The sequence below is a fragment of the Trichosurus vulpecula genome, chromosome 4, assembly GCF_011100635.1.
Source record: "Trichosurus vulpecula isolate mTriVul1 chromosome 4, mTriVul1.pri, whole genome shotgun sequence".
NCBI classification, from domain to species: domain Eukaryota; kingdom Metazoa; phylum Chordata; class Mammalia; order Diprotodontia; family Phalangeridae; genus Trichosurus; species Trichosurus vulpecula.
This window is the reverse complement of record NC_050576.1, coordinates 66,974,907-66,985,912: the sequence shown is the minus strand read 5'-3', so window position 1 is coordinate 66,985,912 and position 11,006 is coordinate 66,974,907. Positions and strand designations below refer to the sequence as shown.

Genomic DNA, 11,006 nt, shown 5'->3' with positions numbered 1-11,006 from the left:
GAAGACTTGAACAAAATTAAAAAAGTGAAAAATGGTATGCTTCAGCTTGTATTCAAACGAAATCAATTCTTCCTCTAGAAGTGGATAGCATTTTTCATCATGAGTCTTTTGGGATTGTATTACTGAGAATAGCTAAGTCATTCACAGTTGATCATCATACTATTTTGCTGTCGCTGTGTGTAAAGTTCTCCTGGTTCTGGTCACTTCATTTCACATCAGTTCATGTAAGTCTTTCCAGGTTTTTCTGAAATCATCCTTCTTGTCATTTCTTTCAGCACAGTAACATTTCATCGCATATACCACAGCTTGTTCAGCCCTTCCCCAACTGATGGGAGTCCCCTCAATTTCCAGTTCTTCACCATCACAAAAAGAGTTGCTATAAATTAAGGGAGAACTACTCAGTGAGGTTGGTAGGTAAGTTGGTGAGTGCAATGGAGCCATATGAAGCAAGTAAACAAACATTTTGATAGTAGGTCAAAGGTAAGAATAGTTGAGGATGGTGAAAATTATGTTTCAAAATATGGATCAAGAAGAAGGGGCGGACTCCGAGCGGCAGCGACGCAAGATGGCGGCGACCACGGGCTCGGGAGTGAAAGTCCCTCGAAATTTCCAACTGTTGGAAGAACTTGAAGAAGGTCAGAAAGGAGTGGGAGATGGGACAGTTAGCTGGGGTCTTGAAGATGATGAAGATATGATGCTTACAAGATGGACAGGAATGATTATTGGTCCTCCAAGAACAATTTATGAAAACCGAATATACAGCCTTAAAATAGAGTGTGGACCTAAATATCCAGAAGCCCCCCCATTTGTAAGATTTGTAACAAAAATTAATATGAATGGAGTAAATAGTTCTAATGGAGTGGTGGATCCAAGAGTCATATCCATGCTAGCAAAATGGCAGAATTCATATAGCATCAAAGTGATTCTGCAAGAGCTTCGACGTCTATTGATGTCTAAAGAAAATATGAAGCTTCCTCAGCCGCCTGAAGGACAATGTTACAGCAATTAATCAAAAAAAAAATCTTCCCCCTTTATTCAGTTTTAAGCTGTCTTCATTTTCCACAGTAGTAAATTTTCTAGATGCATCTTGTAGACCTCAAAGTACTGGAAAGGAAGTTTCCATTCAAAGGCGATTTATCTTAAGATACTGTAAATGATACTAATTTTTTCATTTGAAATATAAGTTGTGCTATAAAAAAAAATATGGATCAAAAGTAGGGAATGATTGGTCAAAAACTTGACTATGAAGAAACCTCATGCCTATACTTCATGGATACTTGAGTAAAAGATTCAGGAGTTGCTGAACATGGCAATTACTAAAGAATGTCACAAAAATGAGATATTACATTTTAATCAATAGAAAGTGACTTAGTATCATGGAAGTTATTCCTCAGTCAACTAGCTATGTACAGTCAGATCACCAACTTAGAGTAAAGATAAAAATTAATATAGTTAAAAGATAAGGAGAAAAAAGATATAGAGTAAAATTAAAAAACTTCCAACTCAACCTTTTTAACCAAGTTATTGATGCAAAAAAATGGGATATGGATGAAGAAATAACATTGACAATAGTCACAATAATTTCATGGTGAATTTTAAGCAAAGTTATGAAGAAGCTATGTGGGGCAGTGGACAGTGTGTGGGACCTGGAGTTAGAAGACTCATCTTTCTGCGTTCAAATCTGGCCTCAGAAACATACTAACTGTGTAATCCTGGGCAAGTCACTTAACCTTGTTTGCCTCATCTGTAAAATGATCCGGAGAAGGAAATGGTAAACAATTCCAATATCTTTGCCAAGAAAACCCCAAATGGGATCATGAAGAACTGGACATGACTAAACAAGAACAAATCAGTTGTTATAGAGAGAATCAAAGAATGTAAAAACTGACTTAGTCAGCAAACACTTGATTTGCCAAATGAAGAAAAGAAGCAGTTGAGGGCAATACCAATTTAAAATCTAAACAGGATAGAATGGATAGAATCTTAACTCTGAAAGATGGTGGATTATATTACTTTAAAAAATAGAAGCAAGGAGAATAGAGTAAAACCAATTTAAAAACATATTAACAAGATAGCTATGAAAAATCATACTCAAAGCATTTAAGGATGAAGCTAGAAGAAGAACTATGAACAGATAAAAAAGAAATGATTGGCAAAGATCTTTATAGCAAATTTTTCATTATCAAAGACATCACATTTGGACTCACATCACAATTTTGATCATAATGGAGGTAGGGAAGACACTGAAGAAAATGCTGCAAAAGCAGTTGGACTAGAGATAATCCATGATAGGGAAGGAAAGATACAAATATTTATTAAGTGCCTACTAATGTGCTAGGCACTGTGCTTAATGCTTTTGCAAACACTATCTTATTTAATCCTCACAGCAACCCTGGGAGGTAGGTGGTATTTTTATCATAATTTTACAGTGGAGAAAACTGAGGTAGACAGAAGTTAAGTGATTTACCCAGGATCACACAGCTAGTAGGTATCTGACATCATATTTGAACTCATCTCTTCCTGACAGGTCTAGCACTCTATCCACAGCCCCACCTAGCTTCCTTCAAAGCTAGAGACAAAATAATTGTGAAGGCATTGATGGAACAATTCTCAAGCTGTGTGAGAGCTGCCAAAAAGTGGGGTAACACCCCCTCAAACCTCAGATCTTATTACTAACAAAAAAGATGAGAGAATATTTACCAATTTATAATTTACTAACAGTTATTACCAGCTTACATGCCTACTTGCCCACCTCTATAAAAATAAATGAAAAAAATCTATAGATGCATTGAGGACATCCTTGGTAACGCTATTAAAATGGAGTGGGCAAGGTTTTACCAATAATAGTGCATAACAGATCAAATCTTCGCTATCACACAGCTGACTTACAGATGTAGCAAATAGAAGATTCCCCTGTGTTTACTATCTATTGACTATAAAAGCATTTAATTTAGCCTCGTACAGCTAGAGGAAAATGCTGCCTAAAAGGCTCTCTTCCAACCAGGTGTCTCCAAATGCACACATCCAAACATAAGAAGGATAAACTTATTTGGTTAGCCTTTGACCATTATTATTGGTCAAGGTATAAAAGAGGGAGATGGGCTCACCAAATGTTCTTGCCATTCTCATGGAAGAAATCCATCAAATCAAAAATACCACGCCATTGGGGTGCTTGACTGGCTCCTCTTAAGGATGATATTATTCTGATTGCATTAAGCTGGGAACACTGCAGATTCTCCCAGATGAGATCCATAACCACTCAGAAGAAGTCTGGCTACATAGTTGCAAAAAAACCCAAATGGATGAATAATATACTAATTGCATCTATTTCCTCTCATCCCACTCATTTCTCAACTGTTTGAAATCTGGCCTCTGACTTTCAAAGGTTACCAATTATCTTTTAATTGCTCAATCAAATGGTCTTTTCTCAGCCTTCACTATTCTTGACCCTTGTGCAATATTTTACACTCTTGATCATTTCCTTACTGGACAATTTCTTCCTCCTAAATTTTTATACTTTTCTCTTTTGATTTTCCTACTTGGCTGGCTGCTATTTTTTTTTCAGTTTACTTTCCTCAATTATCATTTATATTCCACTACCCAATTGTGGGCATCTGCTAATGCTTAATCCTGGGCTGCCTTCTTTTCTGTCTCACAGCATTGTCCCTGGCTGATCCCATCAGCTCCCATGGATTCACTGATCTTTATGCAAATGATTAAAATATGTGTATTTCCAATCCTCATCGCTCCTCTGAACAATAATATTGGATCACTGGTTGGATATCACCAACTGGATGTTATGTAGGTATCTCAGTTCAGCAAATCTAACAGAACTCATGTCCTTTCTATTTAACTCACTTCTCCAAATTTCCCTATTTCTATTGAGAGCATAACGACCCTTTTAGTTACCCAGATCCAAAATCTCAGCATTATCCTTAACCCTTCACTCTCCCTTGCCCTCCCATATACAACAATATTGAGTTGATAAATCTCAATTCTACCACCATGGCATCTCTTGAATCCCACCCCCTTTTGCCCCTCATTTTCTCCTTACAGTCACCACTTTGCTTAATTGACAATTCATCTACTGCCTCTGAACCTTTGTATGGGCCATCCCATTCCTCATTCCTGATGTGCACTTCTTATCCACTCCTATTTCTTCAAATCCTTAGCTTCCTACAAGGTTAAGCTCATGTTTCCATCTCTTTCTGGAAGGGTCTGCCTCTTAGTTATTAATATTTGCTCCTTCCTCTCCAAATTGTCATGAATATGACATCATTTACATAATTTGTTTTCTCCAGTAAAATGTGAGCTTGCAGAGGACAGGAACTCTTTGTTTTGTCTTGTATCCCTAGTATCTAGCAAAGTGCCTTGATAAAAATGCATGATGCACTGCGTTGAATTGACTCAATTCAGGTGTCACCTCATCTATAAAGTCTGTCTTCATTCCCTATTCCCTCACCCTCAGCGGAAAATTATTTTCCCTTCCAAATTTCCTAAGCATACATTTGCCCTGATCATATATTTGTTTAGTTCTGTTTCTGAGAATCGGTGATTTCAAAATTGACTAGGACACTGGGACTTGTAATATAGAGGGATGAGCATTGCTTTGTAGCCCTGGGAGCAATTTGGGACTATTTTCATCTTTGAACTGGAAGTCACACCCAGGAGTTCCTAAAGGGATACACACACATACACAGACACTATAAAAGAACAGTCTGTTACACAAGATCAGGAACTACAATATATGAGCAACAGCAGCAGCCATGGAGAGACTCTCTAAAACTTCCCAGGGACTTAAGGAACCAAGATGGAAAGGATGAGAGGCAGAGGGGTGATAAGGAAAGAGAGAAGCTATGGAATCAAAGGGGAAGATCAAGGTGGGTCTTTGGGCCCTGAAAGCATCAGGGTCAGCAGCAGACTGAAATTATTGCCTGCATTCACTGCTTCAAAGACTGAGAGAAGGTTCCCTCTCCTGGGGAAAAATAATAAAAGGTCTGCTCTTTCCCCAACATTTCCTTTCTGTGTTTGTCTAGTAATAGATACTTTAATATACTCTGTATTTTTTTTACTTAAATATTTCTTGCATCTTGATTTTTGCTTCAAAAATAAAAAGGCCAATGGTTAGCTAGAGATGAGCAAAAATTTAAACTAAAGCAGAGAGTCAGATTTCTGTCCACATGTTAGCAATTTTCCTAATTTGAAGAGAGGGAGGAGTCCTGAGCTATTGAGATTGTAGTAATAATTTTTAATTTGATAATGAAATAAAACCAATGAAAAAAAATGAAAATTATGATGAAATAAATAATTGAATTTAAATTTATTTCAAATAAATACACAATCTCCATAAAATAAAGAAAAGGACAATGTGGCCACTTTATTGCCCATGGGCTGAAAAAAACCAAACAAACCCTGTAAAGGTAGGGTGAGTTATGAAAAGCTTAGCCAAATGGAGGGGTTGATTTCATCCTAGAGGTAACAGGGAGCTGCTGGAGCTTGATGAGTGAGAGAAGATGGTATGGTTATAGCTACACTTTATAAAAATCACCTGAGAATCACCTGAGGCATGGAAAATAATTAAAGAGCTATTGGGATCATCCAAGGAAAAGTCAAAGAGGGATGAAGTAGGACAGTCATTATGTGAATAGACAGAAGGGGACGTGTATGGGAGGTGTTGTGAAGGTAAGAAATAAGATTTGGCAACAAACTGGATATGTGGAGTGAGTGAGAGAGAGGAATAAAAAACAACACCTAGCTTGTGGACCTGTATAACTGGGAAAACGGTAGTGTCTTTGGTAGGAATAGGGAAATTTGGAATAGAAGAGGATTTGGGGGGAAAATAATGAGTTCTGTTTTGGGCCTGTTGAGTTTGAGATAACTATGGGACTTCTAGTTCAGCATGGCTAAAAGGCAGAGTTGGGGATGTGGGTCTACAAATTAGGAAAACACGAGGGCTGGGTTTATTGATATGGGTGTCATTGGCATAGAAATAATAATTGAATCCATGGGAACCGAAGATATCACTAAGTGAGATAGTATAAAGCTAAAAGAGAAGAGGCCTTAGGTCAGAACCTAGAGAGACACCCATTGTTACTAGGCATGACATACATGAACAACTAGCAAAGGAAGCACGAGGACCAGAAAGGAGGAAAAAAAAGTAGAGGGGAGAGAATATACACAAGAAAATGATCGATAGTGTCAAATGCTTCAGAGGCATCAAGAAAGATAAGGACTGAGGAAAGTGGATTAGATTTGGCAGTTACGGGCTCTTTCGTAACTTCAGAGAGGGCTGTGGGAGACAAGGGCTAAATGTGGCCCCTATTTGGTAGACAGCAAGTCACTCCAGTCATTTCTCTGACCCTCATATGGAAAATGGAGGTAATAAGAAAGGGTATTAATGAAAATAAAATGAGTTATATTAAGTATTTTACAAAGGTGTTGGGAGAAAAGCACCTTGTAAAAGTCTGTAGAAAATGTGAGTTGAGTTAATGATAATCAAACACAAACATTACCTAACATACCACTGTATGGCAGTCACTATTCTAGGGCTGGGGATAAAAACCTCCCAAAATGAAACAACCACTGCTGTTAAGGGGCATATATTCTATTGGGGGAAACATCATTTACATATATAAATATATGTAGAATAAATCTATTCAGAATAAACACAAAACAGGTAAAAGGTGGTCAAATACATGTTAATTTAGAAAATAGGAAACTAACTGTTTAGGGGAAAAGAAAGGTTTTATATAGAAGGCTGTGGCAAGATAGGGAGCTGAAGGGTCTGGAGTCTGGAAGACTGGAATTGAAAGCCGGCCTCAGACACTAATTGTGTGACTCTGGGCAAGCCATCTTTCCCCTGTAAGCCTCAGTTGGTGCAACTGGAAAATGGTGATAGTAATAGCACCTAACTCCCACGGCTGCTGAGAGGATCAAATGAGATAATATTTGTACATTTATTACTGTATGTGGAATATAGTAGACATTTAATAAATACCTACTTCTTCTTCTCCTTCCTTCCTTCCTTCCTCCCTTCCTTCCTCTTTTCCTGCTCCCTCCCTCCCTCCTCCCTTCCCTATATCTTGAAGGAAGTAGGAGATTCTCTCTGGCAAAGACATTGAAAGAGTACTATCCAGGCATGGGAAACAACTGTGCAAAGGCATGAAGGTGAGAAGTGAAGCACCATGTGTGAGGAAAAGAGAGAAGGCCAGTTCCACTGGATTGTAGAGCACAGGAAGAGCAGTGACATATAATGAGACTAGAAAGCTAGATTTGGGGCCAGGTTGTTATACTTAGGAGAGTACCGAGATATGCCTTAAATTGGACTTAGGAGGCAGTCTGCCAATATTACTCAAAATGATTGGCCAATACAAGTTTTCAAATGGATACATTGTGATTGCCTAGGACAGTGAGGATATTTCATAGAACTGCTTGTGGTACCTCCCACACAAATAGTTGTGGGTCCATTTATAAATTGATTACATTTCTTAATGGTAGAAGTTTGTAGTTTATACTAATCCTGTGTGGAATAAAAGACTCCATGGGACTTCAACAAATATTCTAAGGTCATGAGGGGTTCCACCTCTAGCTCTGCAGACAGGAAGTGTGGGCAAACCAGTTTGGTCTAGTTGTTCTGGTGGTGGAAAGGAGAAAACCTGATTGTGCCATATGGAAACATAGGTGGATCTCAGAATGTCCTGAGGGTGATGGAATGAGGACATGAGCCATCACTTTGTGTCAAAGTCACTGGGAGTGATCACCAGCCTTGGCCCTTTCCCCTTCTGGTACTGGGTACTTGCTTCTTTAGGTTTTTTCAAGTAGCAGGGTAATTTGTATAATCTGATCCTAGCCACTGGAAGGATAGAAAGGGTTATGGGGTTATTTGCCCAGCCTCCTAAAGACTTAATGAGAGATAGTGATTTCATTGAGATGACTCTGACTGGGCAGGGAGGAAAATGAATGGAATCAAATGACTCTAATTTAGCAGGAACTAAATTAAAGGCTGGGTTGAAGTGGGTGATTCAAGAGGTTTTCACAGACTTCCGAGGTAGCCTTTGGTATACTATGCTGGTGGGACCCCAGAGACATGCATGAAATACTCTGGAAGAATGTTGCCTCTGGCTATGTCAGTAAGGTAAATAGGGGGTGCAAAGAGCATAGTGAGAAAAGTGAGTCAAGGGAATCCTGCCATTGACAGTGTAAGGCTGTCTTGGCAATCTTCCCAGAAAAATCTGTGCTCTTTGCCATGACTTAGCATTTAGAGAAGATAGTCCTGGAATGGTGGAGTACTGGCTTAACAGTAGTTGGAATAATTATACCTGTCATCAGTACTTGGAGGAAATCAAATTACAGTTCCATTAAGTTCTACTTCTCAAAGCAAGTCTCGCTGCTTATAGCTTTGAGTCGGGTACAGTTGTTTCTCAGGTTAAGAGCAATGTCAATAAATTCACAATTTACAATTAGTAAAAAACACTTATACTTCACACTTATTAAGTACATATAAGAACTTTCCAAAAACTTCCAGTTTTTTGTTACCCAGTTTAATACATCCTGATGTAAAAATCACTTATTAGAAATTAAGGAAGTAATTACGTCGCGAGATTTTACATATAAAGTGAATGCATGATAGTTCACTCAAAACCTAGAAAGGGATTAATTAGCCTGCAATTTAATGTACAGCACATCAACTCCAAGGAGAGACAAAAAGAAAATCTTTTAAACTGGGATCCCTTGATCGAAAGTTGAATCAAAGAGATAACTTTATATAATATGCTAATTGAGATATAATTTCCTTGGTAATTTTTATAGATTGGACACAAAATTCATCAAGTAAGTAATGTCTGTACTATAATAATGGAGGCAGCTAGGCAGCTCAGTGGATAGAGGAGTGTTTCCAGAATCAGGAAGACTTGAGTTCAAATGTGTCCTTAGATACTACCTGTGTCATTCTGGGCAAGTCACTTAACCCTGTCTGCCTCAATTTCCTCATCTGTAAAATGAGCTGGAGAAGGAAATGACAAACCACTCCAGTGTCTTTGCCAAGAAAACCCCAAATAGGGTCAAGAAGAGTTGCACACGACTGACCAATAAAAACTCTTACCAGCACCTTTATAATCATCTCATTGTCTTTTAGTTGAGTTTCAAGCCAGGGTAAATGAAATCCCCCTTCTTTTGCTTGTCTATATCATTCCTGATTCTGATTAACCTCCAACTGAGCCTTGAAAATCTTGAAATCGCACTTCTTTCTACATGATGATCCAGGATTACACATTCTTTCTTTTCAATTCTGTTATCTTTCTGCTTCCAAAGCATGACTCAAACCATTTTCAGAAACAGTTTCCTCTTAATCAAAATGATCTGTCCTTGCCAAATTGTGCTTCTTTCATTGAGAAACTTGACTTTCCCTGGTCAGAATTGAAACTTTAAAATTTAGACGCTTTCTCATTTTGCCAAGTAAAACACTTCCAATTTAATTTCTCAAGAGCTTGCAAATGCATGTTCTACTTTAATTCCCTTTAAGGGAAAGGGAAGGGAAAAGGAAGAAGCATTTCTATAGTGCCAGATGCTTTGCTAAGAGCTTTTTACAAATATCACCTCTTTGGAGTCTCACAACTCTGTGAGGTAGGAGCTATTATCATCTCCATTTTATAGTGGAGGAGACTAAGGCAGTCATAAATTAAGTGACTTGTCTGGGCTCATATAGCTAGTAAGGGTTTAAAGTGGAATTTGAACTCAGCCATTCCAGACTCCAGACCTGACTTGCGCCATTTTGTTTCTAATTTACCTAGGCAATTAAATTTGCTAAATCATTCACAAAAAACCACAATGGTCAAGTAGACCACTCTCCTAAACCAAAATTTTGCTTATTCCCAAATGATTTGCATTTGATTTAAACAAGCCTCTTTAGCTGGAACATGAACAAGCCAGGGAAGCCAGGGGTTGGAGAGGGGAGTTCCAGTTATAGGGGAGAACCATTGAAAATTCCCAGAATTGGGAGAAAGAGTATTCTGTTTGAGGAACAACAAGGAGGCCAGTGTCACTGGTTTGCTGATATATGGGGGCAAATAAAGGGTAAGAAGACTAGAAAGGTGTGTGTGTTGGGGGGGTGGGGAGAACAGTTTATGAACAGCTTTAAAAGCCAGACAGAGGATTTTGTATGTGATCCTGGAAGTGACAGGGAGACACTGGAGTTTAGTGACTAGTGTGTAACATGTTGAGGCCTGCACTTTATATATAGATATGGATATGGATATAGATATGGATATAGACAGACATATATGTACATATGTGTATGTACATATATATGTAGGTATATATACATACATGTACATATAATGTATATGTATGATAGATATCAGATTTCTTGTCTTCTGAATAGATGAGGGAAGGGGTGGAGGCAGGGAAAAAATATGGAACTAAAAATAAAAATTAAATTAAAATTTAAAAAATATTTTCTCTACATCTATTCTATCCCTTGAGTCTGGGCCTTTGCACAAATTATTTCCCAAGCCTAGACTGTATCCTTTCTTATCTATACCTTTTAGAGTCTTTATTTTCTTTCAAAATTCATCTCAGAAGTCTATATGAATCCATACTTGATTCTACTCATATCTTCCCTCTCCCTCAAGTTACTGTCTTTATTTGTTTATATTTTGTATATATTTATCTATGTACATGGTGTTTTCCCTCAATATAATGTATCTTTCTTGGGAGCAGGGACTATTTAATTTTTGTCATTGTATCCTCAGGGCCTAGAATAATGCCTGGAACACAGTAGATACAACAAATGCTTGTTGTTTGGTGGATTAGTTATTAGTATAAGGATATTCTGTGCTAGAGGTCTGTGGGTCAGCCTATCTTTCTGTATTTTTTGAGGAAGGGGAAAATCACAGAGGGGAGCTGCTGCCACTGATAACTCATCTCAATGGCATAATCCTGCTCAACTCTATTTCCCTAGGTTTATATCCCAACTCATTTCATGTTGGGGCCCAGGTTTATTAGACTTA

The 11,006-nt window shown here is 38.0% G+C and overlaps 1 protein-coding gene across 1 annotated transcript; it reads left to right on the top strand.

Moving 5' to 3' along the window:
- Positions 1 to 552: 552 nt before the first annotated feature.
- Positions 553 to 1,034, top strand: LOC118848200 (ubiquitin-conjugating enzyme E2 variant 1-like). Its single transcript, XM_036757011.1, has one exon. It carries the CDS (start codon positions 566 to 568, stop codon positions 1,007 to 1,009), a length of 444 nt encoding a protein of 147 aa, XP_036612906.1. The 5' UTR covers positions 553 to 565; the 3' UTR covers positions 1,010 to 1,034.
- The last annotated feature ends 9,972 nt before the right edge of the window (positions 1,035 to 11,006 follow it).

What these genes read in the sequence shown, in the direction of transcription:
- LOC118848200 (XM_036757011.1), top strand. Translation starts at nt 566, where the DNA reads ATGGCGGCGACCACGGGCTCGGGAGTGAAAGTCCCTCGAAATTTCCAA.